Source organism: Drosophila guanche, unplaced genomic scaffold (assembly GCF_900245975.1).
Source record: "Drosophila guanche unplaced genomic scaffold, DGUA_6, whole genome shotgun sequence".
Classification (NCBI taxonomy): domain Eukaryota; kingdom Metazoa; phylum Arthropoda; class Insecta; order Diptera; family Drosophilidae; genus Drosophila; species Drosophila guanche.
In genome coordinates, this window is record NW_022995747.1 from 6,698,356 (window position 1) to 6,714,645 (window position 16,290).

General features: G+C 47.0%; 1 protein-coding gene across 1 annotated transcript; it reads left to right on the forward strand.

Moving 5' to 3' along the window:
• Positions 1-1,613: 1,613 nt before the first annotated feature.
• LOC117583455 (glycine receptor subunit alpha-2) lies at positions 1,614-4,300 on the forward strand. The gene is made up of 2 exons (XM_034271755.1): positions 1,614-2,246; positions 2,695-4,300. The coding sequence occupies exons 1-2, from the start codon at positions 2,141-2,143 to the stop codon at positions 4,173-4,175; spliced, it is 1,587 nt and encodes a 528-aa protein (XP_034127646.1). The 5' UTR covers positions 1,614-2,140; the 3' UTR covers positions 4,176-4,300.
• Positions 4,301-16,290: the final 11,990 nt, after the last annotated feature.

Genomic DNA, 16,290 nt, shown 5'->3' on the forward strand with positions numbered 1-16,290 from the left:
TGCGGCATTTGAATTCAAATGTGCTCTTAAATCGGCTTAGTTTTGCGAGCAGCTTTTATGTTCCAGGCGGCTTAAATTAATGCGCCAGCACGGACTCCCAGGCGGGCGAAACAAAAGCGAACAGAAAGCCCAACAAAAAAATACTTATACGTATATATGAAAGAGAGGAAAGCAAAACAGCGCGCAGGTCGGGCGCCATGGACTGAGGTCTGAGATTACAGGCAGGGAAAGGTGATTAAATAGTGGAACGGATTTCAGCAGTTTTATGGCTTACTTTATGCATGGCAATGATTGAATTTAATTGATTTGAAGTTTCCCAGCCACTGGTATTCATCCGCAACTGGCCTACTGACGTTGACAGTCACTCACGTTTGGATTCATAATCTAATCAACGCCACTTTCACACCCACTTTGGGTGAAATCGCAGCAGAGTGCTGTGGAATGAGCTTGTAAACATTTTAAATTGCCATGTTGAGGCGTGTGGACGAGTACCCTAACTCGATGGGAGGCGGGTCAGGTAATTTTTTGATAACAATAAAATATTGGAGTAGAGAATGCGATCTTCTTCAACAGATGGCAAGTCAAGGCTTTCAATTAAATAAAAACAGATCTTATCAAAGTCACTTTTCGTTGGGAAAAATAATATTAATTGGCACTCAAATTTCTGGCTTTGGTCCGATAAACAGGTACACACTTGATATAGCCATCCATTTAGGAACTACATAGACACTCGTATATAAAAACTCCATCCCATTTCAGCTAAAAAATTGTTTGAGTTGAAGTTATCTACGACGCACTGTTACGTGCCACGTGCCACGTGCCACATGAGGGATGCACAAGCGGCAGCTGAGGCCTGGCGAAAGAGAGAATCTACCAAGTGCATTAGGGCAAGGGGAGGGGAGCCCTAATGGAGCTGCGGGAAGTGGAGTGATGTAAGAGTGGATGCAACAGCAGAAGTCGGAGTCGCAGCGATGCGTAATGTACTTCGTTGTAGTTTCTCCCTGTGTCTGTATTTTGTAGTCATAAATTTTTATGGGTATCATGAACCAAACAGCGGGTGGCGGTTGTTGTTCCTTGGTAAAATGTGGGCGGGGAAACGGTTGATTAAAGTGCTGATGAGGGGCGGGTCGACACACACGCAGTGGGAGGCAGGAGCAATGCAGGGGAGTAGGCAACAAGACGCCCCTGATTTAGACTTCAATTCCTAAAGATGCTGCACAGATGAGACATGAGATTCCTTAGTTTGGGGGCAAATCAAAGAAAGATTATGCTGTCGTCAGGTGAGGATTATTTCAAGGGGTCTCGTCATCAACTTCACTTCATTCACTTTTGTTAGTCCCACGAGCCTCGGCTGATACCATAATCAAATCCCAATCGAATTTGCCGAAATATTTAGTGCCAAAAATAAACCAACCTCTGACAACAGGTCATCATCAATTATGCGATCGCATAAAGAGTTAAGAGTCCGACAAGTCCAAAACTGAAGTACGACTGCGTGTATATCTCTTGGTGTATAAATAAAACAAAAGCTGACTCTGCCCTCATCCTCTGTCTTGTCGGTAGTCGGTTGTCGACATTCGGTGGTCGGTAGTCGGCGGTCGGCGGTCGGCGGTCGGCAGTCGGTGGCGTTGGCCACTTAATCAAAAAATTCAGAGACATGAGCAAACATTTCGCGCTCTCTCTCTCTCTCTCTCTCTCTCTCTCTCTCAAGCAGTGATAACAACAATTAGCGGCATTACACAGCAGGTGAGGGAAAAGCCCTCGGCTCTATGAGGCACTCTCCGGTCGCCTGAGAGCCGTACTTAGAAGCGATTTACTCATGTGTTCGCTTTTGGCCCAGAAGCAGATAACAGTAGAGACGCCGCAACGTACCACGGAACAATAATTGCCTGAACAAGCTGTCATGAGTGGCAAATGAATTAAAAGCCCCCACCAATTAAAATAAATAAGTTAGTAATAGATATTACGCAGAACGAACAGCGAACAGCGAACCCGAACCGCACGGCACCGCGAATCCATCCGAAAGAATAGTCCAACGAGAAAAGGCCAAGCGGCTGGCCGTGAATACGCAGCGGGCAAAAAAGAATAAGACAAATTAATTCATTTCTCGTGATAAAAGAAAAAGTGCTCCGTGCCGAATATGACTAAGAGAAAAGTGGATATTCTCGTCTCACTGACGCTGATCTGCTGGCTGAGATTAGCGACTGCACACACATTGGATTTAAGCCATCTTCGGATGAATTTAGGTGGGTTGCAATTTCCTTAATGAGTTTTTTTGGAGTCAAGGGAATATCCCAAATGAATATCCAAATGGCAATTGGGTAACAGGAACTACCATTAATCGAAAACAATTATAAATATCCTGCAGAAGTCTCAACATTTTGTTGTAATATCCTTTGAATTTTAAGATTTACTCTTTCTTGTGAAATTCGAAAGGAGTAAATTGACATTTGATTCCACTTTGATTGACACTTGCGATTCCGAACATTGAGGACATTTTCTATGCACTATAAAATATGGAAAATTATATAAATTTCTTTTTTTATTGATCAATTTCACAAGAACTTTTATCTACGAGTTCCACGAGGTTGACTTTTGATGGTTATATAATTGCAAATCATTTTTTCAAGTGAAGTTTTTTGTTTCAAGCCTTTTTCCTTACACATTTCTCCTCCTCCCTTTTTATCACTGCAGCTGGAAATGGTTCCATAACGGCAGCTTCCTCTAACAACACAAACAATTACAATGTCACACTCAACCTCACGGAGTCTCCATTGCTAAACACCTGTCCATCGCTGGCCAATGCCGATTCCCTGACCCAAACGGAGCTGATCGCTCGCCTGACCGACAGCTGCCGCTACGATCGCCTGGAGCCACCCACTACCCTTTCGGATATCGGGAACGATGATCCCGTAGATGTGTATGCGCGATTCTACATCTATGTGCTGAAGAACCTGGACTCGAGTGATCTGCAGTTCATGGTGCAGGGGTTGCTGCAGTTCCGCTACGTGGATGCTCGACTGGCATTCGCCACGTATGCCCCCAATCGGAAACAGCCCGTGATGGGGCAGGCGGTTCTAAGGCAATCGCTGTGGTTGCCGCACATCTTTCTGGCCAACGAACAGAGCTCCACTGTGCTGGGGACCAACGAGAAGGATATGCTGACTACCATTTATCCCGACGGGACTGTGCTCATTTCCACACGCATTCAGGCAACGCTCTACTGTTGGATGAACTTCCAGAAGTTCCCCTTCGACGAGCAGAAGTGCACCACCATCCTGGAGAGCTGGATGTACAACACATCGGTGCTGCAGCTCCACTGGGAGACCACGAATCCGGTCAGCTTCGACAGTCAGCTGCAGTTGACGGAATACAATCTGATCGGATCGCTCTACAATGAGTCCATCGAAGTCTCAGACGAATATTCCATGTCCCACGGCGCCTTGCAGGGCAACTACAGCACCCTGAGCTTCACTGTGATGCTGACCCGCGAGGTGGGCTACTATGTGATTGATTACTTTCTGCCCTCGATCATGATAGTGACCATCTCGTGGGTGAGCTTCTGGCTGCAGGCTGATCAGACCCCGGCTCGCACCACCCTCGGATGCACCACCATGTTGTCGTTCATCACACTCTCCCTGTCGCAGGAGAACAACCTGTCGAAGGTTAGCTATGTCACAATGTCAGAGGTGTGGTTTCTGGTCTGCACCATCTTCATCTTCGGCAGCCTCGTCGAGTTCGCCTTCGTGAACACCATCTGGCGGCGCAACAACAATCTGGAGCTGAAGAAACGCACCACCAAGTACATTGTCAAGTCGACATTTGTGCCAAAGCGTAGCCGTCGGGGCTACAATCGCAGCCAAAGCACTTTGAGCACCACCAGCATGGACAAGGGCTATGGTGCGAACAACACAGTCATCACCATCGAGACCCCCATCATCGTTGGCAACGGTCTCAGTCGTGAGAACTCCTCCGTAAGTCTTGCGGAATCGGAAATGGGTTCTGCTTCGACGGCCAATCTAAGCGATTCCGAAAAGGAGAAGCCTGCCCAGACATTTGCCACCATGACACCCAAGGAGGTGTCCCTGTGGATCGATCGCAAAATGCGTTTCGTCTTCCCACTGGCATTCATCTTGTTCAATGCCCTGTTCTGGACTTTGGTCTACTGTCTATAGATTTTACTTGGGAAGAGGAGCTAAACTGTGATCCATCCAATGCCTCATTATAATACGAAATATTTATTTATGTTTAGCTTAAGGTAGTCTGTATTTGCTTATAAAATATTGTATATAAACTGAAAGACTAAATGGCATTTCCTTTCCATGGGACTCAACACCTCCCACAAACGTAAGCCTCTCGCACGTACAAAACTGATAAATTTGTGTCTATTAAGAGGCAGCAGCACATCAAAATAGAGGGAGGATTGGATGCTGGGGCAACAGACTGTCTGAAGGAGTCGGTAGGAGGATTGCCCCACGATATTTGTATCAATGAAAAAATCATAATGCCAGCACGCCCCAGCTCCCCCAGTTGCTGGAACAGTTTCTCTGCTCAATTTTTAATTAATTGCCCATGATGATGGGACTGCTGAAAACTCTTGACTCTGTTGCTTCTGGTGTCTGTCTACGTCTACGTCTACGTCTCTCCCGGGTGGTGCTGGGAGAATTGCTCTTCCTGCTTCGTGGAGATTGTTCTGTGCTTCAGACTTCGTTCTTGATAAATTAACAGCACATGCAACACTTAAATTGATTTTAAATTGCCTTATAAATGAACTTCAATTCGCTGGGCCATAAACAATGTGGAAGAAGTTGGGCATTTTATTGCCATCGATCGCTAGCTAGATGCCAAATAATTTCGCCTGCGACCAGTGAGAAGAGGAATTAATTTCAAGTGTCCATAACTCAGATTGAGATCGATTCGACAGCAGACAGCCGACAGCCGACAGCCGACAGCCCTGCTGCAGTTTCTTCCAGATCCCCGCATTATTATGCAAAGCCAATATCTGGCCATCAATCTCAGTCGCCACAGTAACTCTCAAACTGTTACCCGAACTCGTTTTGCCTCCTGTCTGATGTCTGCTGTCTGCTGTCTGTTGTCCGCTGTCTGCTGCCTGTTCGCCTGCCTTCCACTTTTGGCCGCGAGGTGTACATAATGAGATGTAATCTGTCAAAATTAAGTGTATCGCTGGACCACAGTCTGTCCGGAACAGAGCAGACCACTCACCGCCTGGCCACAGCCACCGACTGCTTCGCTCCTGCTCCATTTTTATCCCTTGCTGAGGAGGCCAGTTTCATGAATTCGATTCGTTTCGCTGGTGGATGCAACTTTTTTGAGGCTCAACAAGTTTATTGAACCCCTACGGGCCGAGGGCGAGGGCGAGGGCTGCTCGTAGTGTTCCAGGTACCGGATATTCCCATGTCACCCGATAAGCCTCAACATATGATAGATGCCTCCAACAGCTGTTTGCTGTGTACTTATCAAACGGCACGGCAACCGTTTATGGGCCTAAAAAAAACCCCAAATACCATAAATGAAATCCCTGAAAAGAAACAGAACTCAAACTCCCCCAAGAGCACTGTTTCCTTATCGATTCCTAGGCTGGCAGTCACGAATGGGTCAGACTGCGTAGCAAAAACCCTTACAGAGTTCATTTACACGCCGCTTATTTGTTTAGCTTAACTTCCGATTCCCCAGACTTGGGACTGAGACTAAGACCCAGAACCAGACCAGAGCCAGACCCAGCGTAGGACGGAAACCCAGAGAGTGGAACTGCGCCTGAGAGACCGAGTGGGAATTGTGGGAATCGCCTGGGCCTCCTCCTCGCAAATGAGCTGCATAATAAGCAAGTGCTTCAATTCGTTTGTTTCCCCAGTTTTTTCTCTGCATTCCTTTTTTTTTTTTCATCAGTTTTTTTGCACATGAGAATTACAGACATTTTCATTTATTATTATGTGGTCCGGTCAGCCCCGTCGGACTGTGTGCTGTGTGTAATTTGCAGTCACTTGCGACCGCCAAGGGGCTCGGTCTCCCATCTCTGAAGCATGGAAATAATGCCACCGACTACTCCAACATCAACCGCAGGCGAGCAGAAATTATATATAAATGGGTAAATTAATGAACAACTGAACGGAATGGCATAAAAGAACCAACACGAAACTTGGACTGCGTTAGTTAGACTTTGAGCCTCGTTTTGTACACATATTTCCTTTTTGTTTGGGTATATTCCAACTGGCATGGGCAATTGATTCTCTCTTAGTAGAGATGCAGATACCTCCCAGCTTCGCTCACAAATTTTGATAACATTTAAACAAACGAATATCCCAAAATGAATCTTGTGGCAGCCACTCCGATCGGAGGGCATTGTGCAGTCGGGGGTGCCCAGCTATAGGCGGAGTTAAATACTCTTTGGCTTGGTGGGTTTATTTTTAGATGGTGGGAAAAATTCTATTTCAAGCGGAGCGCTCAACTTACTCGCAGATTGCCTATCTAAACAGAACAAGCAGCGAGGGGGGAGACAGGGGGAGCAATGTTTATTGCTGTTAGTTTTGGTTAGCCAATTTTTGTGGTGTGTTTGGAGCCTGTCGCAGTCTCACTGTCTGTATCTGGGCCTGGGCCTGGGCCTGGTCTTGGGTTTGGCTGAGTTCCATTTCCAGTCCAGTCACGCTCTGTGGGCGCTGGTTCAGAAGTCAAGTACGAGCCATTGCCGTCCGCGCTTGGACAAGGCGTGCGAATGAGCTCAAGACCCAAGACATGGACTTGGATTTGGATGTGGATGTGGATGTGGATGTGGACCAGCGGTTCGAGGGGAGGTCAGCAATCGATTTTATGACTAATAGATGCCTTAAATAACTGGCCAATACTGGCTAATTTGGCCATAGCCGTGTGCAAATTTAATGCACATCATGGCGGAGGCATTAGCATAAGCGCTCGCCCAGCAGATTAAGTTGCCAGCCGGCTGGCTGGCTGGCTGGCTGGCTGGCTGGGCTGTGCAGCAAACCGCATGGCTAATGAGAATACTACGACGTCGTGCTCACATCCAGCTCCAACTGCAACTCCGTTTGCAGCCAGAACCAGAGAGAGAGAGAGAGATTCAGCTCCAGGCCCGCATCCATGATGGGGTCCAGGGCTTAGGTATTTACATGCTGCACGCCACAACCTATTAACAAATTGCAAACAAAACTTGCGACCGCACAGTAGCCGCCCAGTTTGGGGTCTGTCTGTGAGGAGGAGCGTCCAGCTCTCGTCGGTGGACCAGTCGGGGAGTGGGCGTGCATACTAAATTATGGTGCTAATAAGGAGATGCCTTTACAGCTAATTTAATAGAATTCAAACGCAATGCGTTAATGGCCAGCCACTTGACAGTGCCGGGTCCGTGTCCGTGTCTGTGTCCGTGTCCGTGCCAGTGCCTGGAAACTGCCTTGACCCATCCAGGATCTTTCGGCTGACTATGACGATGGCGCCAAGCGATTAGGTGCATGCAACAACAACAACTACTGGTGGACCAGTGGCGCCTTATACACCACCGAGATTTGAATCATTCACTTGGCTTAGGCCTTGGAATCGCCTTAAGGCAGAAACGTTTTGCACGTTTTTCCAATGAAGCTGCAAAAGTTGGGCGCCCCCCTTGCGGTCATAATTAATGAAAATTGCCACAATACACTTGAAGAAACGTGCGAGTAAGTAGCCCTTCCCTACTGTCCACTGTCTGCTGCCTGTCGTTCTGTCGTTCTGTCTTCTCTTTCATAATATTTGCATATCGCTGCTGGTAGACCATTCTTCACATTTGCATATCCGCCTGCTGGCAGACCATTAAAGATGATTTCTCTCAGTACAATGTGCAACTGGTTTATGGCCAATACCACGCCCTAGGGCTGCGACGATCGATGGCTTGGCTGGCCATTTAATTTGGCAAATACTTTTTGCAGGTAGCCAGCCATGTGACGCCCCTTTCCGCACACAGCCCGTACGACTCGTAGTACATGGGCAGACATGGCTGTAGGGCAGCGGTTATTAATTAGTATCTGCTTATCGCTGGCGCACTCGACTCGTACATTTGTCATAGATATGTGCTGCCCCGAACATAGGTATCTGTATGGAAGGTATCTCCCTCTGTTTGTACTCGTATATGGCGGGGGTGTGGCCGGGTTTCACTGCGGCGACGTCAACGCGGACTGATCTTATCGAAATGTGTTCGTTCGGTCGCTGTGTGACATTATCTGGAACTGGAACTGAGTCGCTCCAGCAGTGGCTGTAGCTGGATGATATGCTGGCGCTCATCCGTAATTTATGGCCAACTGCCGGTCCAGGTCTTTGGTCTCTTTGGGCATCTCCCAAATGTCTTTCCACTGGGTCTTTAGCCATTCTAATTTGAGGCCGTGTCATGGCAATGCCACAAATTGATTCAATTTAGTTTGGTTTTAATTAAACACGATATCGATATTGTAGAAGCACAACACGAGGAGGCTACTACACCTGAAGTTGGCGCCACCAAAGTTGCTCCACAAGCCGCCAGCCACCAGCCACCAGCCACCAGCCACCACCAGGGCATCGGTGCAATGTCAGATGATAATCAAGTACAGCATCAACCTGCTGCGGTTATCGCGCCAAGCAGCATCCGCGACACACAAGCAGACACAGACCCAGATACGTAGCACACAGACTCTCGGTTCGGAGGCAGGCGACGATAGTTGCAAGTGAAAATCATTTACAGGTCTTTAAGGGAAGCAACAAGATGATGATAAGAATGCTGTGATTTTGCTGACTAATGGGGAAATATCATAAGGATATAGTAAGACATTTGGTAAATGTATCACTAGATCAATTTTCTTCTCTTTGTGGAAAGAGCATTCACCTCAAACGCATCTCAGAAACACGATTAGATTTGTGTCTCATTGAGTGTATCTCGGAGATACTTTCCTATTCTTGTATCTTCCCATTTTGTGAATGATTCAGAGTCTCTGGCAAGTCCCGTCTCTCGTCTGATAATGCATCTGCCTCAGCTGCTTTGTAGCGAAATTTTTGGGCTTCTATCGAGGCATGATGCAAAGGAAACTTTTGCAGCATGCAACTTGGCGACTTGGCCATTACTGCTACCAAAGAACATACACACACACACACACACACACACACTCTTCCATGTGCAGTCGCAAAAGTTAAGTACGCGGGCCAAAAAAGCAACATGGAAAAAAATTAGTTAAAAGATAAACGTGGCACGCCAGAAGCGCGCAGACAAAGCCAAAGAGCAGGGCCCTGGCCAAGGGCAAGGACGGGATTGCGAACGGCTCCTCGAGTGGGAGTGGAGTCTGGTCTGTCGTGCTGGCTTTAGCTTTGTCTTGATTATGGGGGTACCATAGCAGCAGCAGCCAAAATAAGATACTTGCGGCATAGCGCTGACTGTATATACATTCTGGGCAAGGGCAAGTTTGTTGTAGCATCTTGTTAGCTGATGCCGTAGCTGGAACTGGAGATGAGAGTCTCAGCTAGTCTTTGTGTCGCCCCAATGGCATCTCCACATCTCATGTTGCACAATGGCTGAAGCTGGTGGCAAGGGGGCAAAATAATTGCTTAAAAGGCGCATTTTAAATATATGCCCAAATAGCAAAGCGAACACACACATTTCTGTAGAAGCTAATTAAATACAAACACGTGCCCACATAACTCAAACCGGAGCAGGGAGCATCCCCTCCCAGTCGTACTCGCACTCCTCCTGGTACTATTTTCCATCATAAATACATTTGGTGGCATCTTTTAATTTTTGTTTGGGGCAGGGCAAGGGCCGACACAAAGACGGGGCTTTGTCGGGAACAAGGCGAAAATGTTTTGTGTCGTCTTGCCGTTTTTAATTAAATTCATAAATCAGCACCAACACGAAGCAGTCTCGAGGCGCAAACGAAAACGAGGGCAAGCCTCGCAAAAAATAGAACTATAGAACGAGTGCACGAGTGTGTCTGTGAGCTGTGCTAACCTTGCAAGTAAGTTATTTCTGTTGAAAAAAGAATCCCAAGCACCACTTTGGAAATTGTCAGCCAGCCATCAGCATCATCTGCAGTCTCATCCATTGGCTTTGACCAGATGCTGCTGCTGCCTCAGCGGAAGCTCTTGAAATGCGAGAGGACGCGCTCATAATTTGTCTTAATTGAATGCCCCGCGGTGGCAGGGGCATGGGGTATGAGGTATGGTTGGCCCCGGACTGACAAGACTTTGTCTGCCGCTTCTCCAGATGAATGTCAATAGCAGCAAAATATTTGCCTTTCATTGTTCATGCAAATGCAAATGCAAACGTAGACAAGAGCAGAGTTGGGCGTCGGTGTCGGCTGCGGCTGCGGCGTCAGCGTCTGAGCCTTCCATCTGCGTCTTCAACTTTTCACTTCATAATGGAAAGTTGCGAAAATATTTTGATTAGTTTGTGTCTTCGTCCTGGCAAATTCTCGTCATTCACGCAAACAGTTAGAGTCCTGAGCTTGCTGCTAAAATAATTAGTCTGCTGAGAGCATTGTTTGTTTGCACTTGGGACCGACTGGGCTGGGTAGGGCCGGGGCGGGGCGGGGCGAATCGAAACTTTTTTGTCTACGAGCGCGCACTTTTTGGTTTTTGTTTGAATTTCGACGAGTCGGCGGCTGCGCTGCCACATTCCCCCTGTTTGCCTTTGGGCTTTCCAGTAATATTTAAGGCCCGACCCGCCTGCCATTTAAATGTATCTCAGCCAAATCTCATTTGAATTGAGACCAACCGCAGCGCCATCCGCCACATCCGTACTCATCTCTGACTGTATAAATGGCCAAAAGCCGTACAAAACCAGCAAACCAGAGCCCGAATACACACAGCCGCAATGAGACCATGGAGACGCATTAGAACCGCGCGAAGCACGTGGCATGTGGCATGTGGCACGTGTTAGGAGGCACATTCTCCCAATTCCTGCTCAAGTTGTTAATGGCAACAGTTGTCAAGAATTTTCGGGGTAGATATGTGCGAGCATGAATAGATCCAGACAAAAGCATAATAAATGTTCTCATTCTCAAATGAGGGGCAAGTGGGGCAGGGCTGAGCTATCTTGCATCTGCTTGCACCTTATCTGCTGACAGCTCCTGGAGGTACTACTCGTGCGAGTGCGAGGGCGAGTGCGAATACGAGTAGTATTCCCAGCAAATCAAGCAAACTAAGTGGTGCTTATGCGAGTGTCTATGAAGGGTGTGTGTGTGTGTGTGTGTGTGTGTGTGGTGTACATATACATATGTGGGAGACTGTACGTTGGAGCTCTGGCATTTCTTTGGTTGCATTCACAAGCGGAAGTCAAGTGCTGCCCAAGTGTGTGTGTGTGTGTGAGAGAGCTTTTCCGAAAGAGTTTCCATTGAGCCCCAAGAATGAGCGTGTAATGAGGCACAGAGCCAGTGCTCCGTGTGCTGTGAGAAACTGTGCTAAATAATTTCATTAGAACGAGCACACAAAAGTCAGTGCGAAACTGGAGCAGGCGCCGAGTCATTAATGATGCCTCCGCTCCGCAAAACGAATTAAGTGGAACGATGCGACTGTGACGCCTTCTAATCACTGCACAAAGCTTTAAAATGAATCATGCGAACAGTTGCATGGGCCGCCGTAAGGGCCAACATTCAACATTTGTTTAATGGAGCCCAGTCGAGGAGACATTTATTTTTGGGCTAAGTGAAATTGAAATGCCACTCGCGCTGCGAGGCGTGCCACTTGTGTCTCCAAAGTTTGCCCTCAAGTGATGAACTTCAAAGAGTCAGTGTAACTAAATGATATATTCGACTGCTCTATGCTCTGCAAGAGATCCAATTCATGTAATCTATGATACTATGTATCCAAAGTCTGTGCGCATTTCATATTAAAAATGTCGCTTACAGACAGTTCAAACTGTGACCGAGGCATTTAATGATCGATGGCAAACATGATATATGATTCTAGGAATTTCTAGAATGTTTCCCCTCACAGATAAGATAAGAAAGATAGTTGACTTATTCCAGCAGATTCATGATCGCATTTTCCACCCCACGATACCCCACAAGAGTCCAAGAGTGCTCCGCACATGTCTGACTGCAAAGGCAAGGGCAAAGGCAAAGGCAAAGGCGAAACTGTCTCGCTTTTGATGTAGAGTTTGTCTTACACTTGTCCTGTCTGCCACTGCCACTGCCAATGCCACGGCCACAGTGCAAGTTGTCGCCAAAGTTTTTCAATAAGCCTGCACTTTTTTCTTTTATTTGTTTGCGGCTGCAAAGTTTCTGCAGGTTTGTCTCTCTCTCTCTCTGGGTGGAGCAAGAACCTTTTAAGTTAATAAGGGGAAAACTGAAATTGTCCCCCTGTCATTAGCGTAAACATGTGGCAGAATTAAATGCACAAATAAATATGAGCGGTGTTGGGGCAGGCAGGCAACGAGCCAATCTATCAGACAGTCCATCAATCACGGGTGAAATACAACGGCTGCTTAGCCGGGTGACAAGAATTTGATGGGCAATTGTTTATGGCGAATGTGTCAATGGCCCCTCGCTGATGGCGTTGTCGATGTCGAGTTTATCAATCAGGCGGCACGATGCGATGCCCTGCCAATCGAATTCAATTTTGACTCTGCAGCAGATTGCAATCGAAGCCATAAAAGCTGCATCCACAGGAGAGGCACTCGCAGCATCAGCAGCAGCAGCAGCAGCAGCAGAAAACAGCAGCAGGAGGAGGAGATGAGATGTTGATACATCCACACGTAACTGCAATTTGGTTGCTCGCCCCAGGGGCTCAATATTAATGAGTGGCAGCATGCAAACCAAAACCAAGAGCAAGACCCGACCAGATCCAAGTGCAAGACCAAGACTTAAGGCAAGACATGGGGACTGTTTGGCCCTGGTCGTCCCACTGCTCGACTCCTCGACTCCTCGACTCGTTTGGCCGTTTGTACGTAGCACGGAAGCCGTTTCAGTTTCAGTTGCAGCGAGCCACGCTGCTCGCTCCCTCTGCAACTCCTAATGACTGCTATTACATTTATCGTCTCGGCCATTACAATAAAATAAGCAAGAATTTAGCAATTATCCAATTTGAAAGTAACAACAAATCAGCGTGCAAACGTGCCACAAATGACAACACAGCCACTTTTTGCCACTGCTCTCGTACTGCCGTCGTTGATATTGTTTTGTTGGCACTCTTTGGGGGCGATATGGTTATTGGCAACTGCAGCAGCGGCAGGATTGTTAACTGGGTCAGTTACACTCCCCGCCAGGAAGGACAGAGAGACAGAGCACAGAGCATACAAAAGGCATATCAAATGCTGTTACGTGTCCAACGACAGCACATGCAGATACAAAGCTCTTCCCAACAACAGAAACAGATACAGATAGAGGCAGAGGCAGAGGCAGAGGCAGCGCCAGACAGGCTGGCTATTGCATCCTTTAGAGCATTTCAATTTCCACACTCCTGACACTTATCACGAATTGCGTACATAGGTTTTTTGCTCCCACTGTACAGCTGTAGTTGTCGTTGTCGTTGTCGTTGTCGTTGGTGTATGTTTGGCAGCTGCATCGAGTTGATGAAACGAATTCTTGCCGCTGTTTGCTTTGAGCCTTTGAGTGGTGCTCTTGCCATATCCTGGCCATATTCCAGGCGTATCCACGTGTGTCCTCCGGTGTCCAGCACTGGTGTCCCTTTGTGTTTAAACAATGCCAGCATACCCGTTGTGTGTGTGTGTGTGTGTGTGTGTATCCCGTCCCGTTCTCTGAGGCGCAGGCAGCACTGCCAATATTTCATTATGATTGCTGACACTTAAAGCCACATCAATGCTCCTGACTGCCTCTGCAGCCGCTGAGATCCTTTGTCTCTCACTCAACGACTGGCTCAAAACTCAATTTATTTGCTTTAGCTGATGCCAACAGACCATCACAGCCAGCACCACGTACCCTTCCCACCTTGTTGTGGGCTTAACAAGTGCGCTCGCCCGGCCCGTCCAGGCCTAAAACAATTAATTTAGCTTTTGTGTTGCAAAAATGGCAAGCTTCCTGAAAAGTGCTGATTGATGGGTGGATGGGGAACTGAGCAGAAGAAGAAGTTATTCTGCATAAATCAAAATAAGAAGAACAACTTTCGACACAAAATGAAACATAGCTGATAAAACTGATGCTAGAAATATTTCAAATAAATACTTCAGAATTTCCATAACGAAAAGGAACAAATTCCCCAGTGTTTGGCCTCCTGCTGCAGCTCTTTGCCTTCTACATGACTGGGAATAGGCCAATTCAGACACGTTTACACACCAAATGAACACACCAAGAGCTCCCAAGAGCAAAAATGCAGCTCATGATGTACCCCAATGCGGTGATATATATATATATAGACATATAATATGACAACGATGATTATGATGATGATATTATAGCCGCTAGAGCTTGTCACATACTCTCGTACTCTCTCCATTGACCCTTCAAATGTTGTGGCGCTTGCAAGCGTCAACAAAGCCATAAAAACTCGCTTTTAGCCAAAGAGCTCATAAAACATGAAAATATTTTAGCTGCTTACACTTGGACACTTGCCAATATGGGGAAAGAGCAGATAGGGAGATATATAATGTGCTGGTACGGGTTGTATATATGTACCACGAGTATGTATAAAAATATAAAATATTGTCGGTGCCAAAATATTGTCATAAACATTGAGGGTGGCGGTGTCAGTCCCCTCTTTAAAGTGCGATAAAACGTTTAAGCGCATCAAATAATTTATGGGTGCCTGATAAAAGAAGACACGGCAGGCCAGTTGGCCTTCCTACCACATATAAATCAAGATTTATGCACAAATTTATGAATGGAATCGACACGCCCCGCACCTCGGGTTGGTTCGCTGAGTGGAACCCACGTACAGGTTGGCTAGTTAATTGGTATTCCCTCTGGCCAGTGTGCTGAGGAGGGGGGTGAGGATGAATCGATGAATGCGATTTCCAATTAACCAGTTGACAGTTGCAATCGTCTATCGTGAATCGTCAGGCATCGTCTGGCATCGTCCAATGCCAATTGCCCATCATGGCTAGTCAAAAACAACTCAATCAAACTCTGTCCAAGCAGCAAATGTCATTCATTAAACTCAAACAGAACAAGCTCAACCGAAAAGTGGCCCCAAGGCAGGGTTCAGGAGCAGAGGCAGCATGCCGCAACAGCAACACCAAGAAGAACAACTGTGGCAGGCACGACAAAACTGTAACAAGGAACTGTTCTGGCCCAACAATGTGCAACAGGCAGCTGCCTCCGATGCTTGTTGAGCAACTTTCTAAATGAGTGCTCTATAAATCACGACCAGAGTACAAGTTCTCCTGTTGCCTGTTGCCTGTTGCCTGCTGCTTGTTTCCTTCTGCCCGCTGTCCGCTGCCTGCTGCCTGCTGCCTGCTGCCTGATGGTGTTCTGTGGCGACCAGAACAAAAATTAATTTAGTCATACTGCTGGACACTTGCTAGATTAATGGCGTTCCGGGTTTAGAAAGTCTTGAAACTGGGAAACCTCAGCGAATCCCACTTGACCCCTGGGATAGCTGGAGAGCGCAGCGGCGCGGCTGGACCAAAAGAGGAGCCCAAAAAATCAATGGAGCGAGCGCAAGATCTTTCTCGTGGGCGTGGGATGGCAAACATGGTCAGATTGTGTTTATTCGAGTTTCCGCGGCCCACGTGCCTGCCTGCTGACTGCTGACTGCAGCCTGCCGACTGCCGACTGCCGACTGCCGACTGCTGGTGTGTCCCCAACAATAAGAACTTAAATTTTTATTCATGGTCAACAATGCGGAAGTTGCGGTGCAGCGAAAACAAAAGAAAAATTCACTGCCGTTCAAAATTTGCATTTTGTTTTGCTGGCAGTTGGCAGGGGACGGGGAGTTGTGAATTCTGGTCATGATGCGGGTTTACCGCTTTAAGCGAGGGCGCTGTGGATGCCTAAACTGCAGTCGGAGCCAAGAATAACCGTTCTCTGGATTTGAAAAATATTTTCATAGTTCCCATTCCCATACCCATTCCCATTCGCAGCCAACATTCGCTCACATTTCCCATTCTACCTATAGAAAAGAGACTTGAAGAATATTTTCGATTAAATTCATCGTAAATAACGCAATGCAATTGATATGCAATTACATTTAATTGCATTCGGCTTCATTAAATTCATCCATTTTTCAATTTACGAAAAGAAAACACTTTTAAATACATATTCCCGTATGCATAATATGTGGGCGAGCCGCACGGCGGGGAGCGGTTTCTGTCGTATCTTTTCATCTGTTTATCTGTTGCATTCAAAGGAAATTCAGTGGCGGCCCTGTGGCACTTGAAAG

Bases quoted from the DNA above. Each gene is read 5' to 3' on its own strand.
- LOC117583455 (XM_034271755.1), top strand. From the start codon at position 2,141: ATGACTAAGAGAAAAGTGGATATTCTCGTCTCACTGACGCTGATCTGC. The intron at 2,247-2,694 runs GTGGGTTGCAAT...TTATCACTGCAG, and splicing joins CCATCTTCGGATGAATTTAG to CTGGAAATGGTTCCATAACG.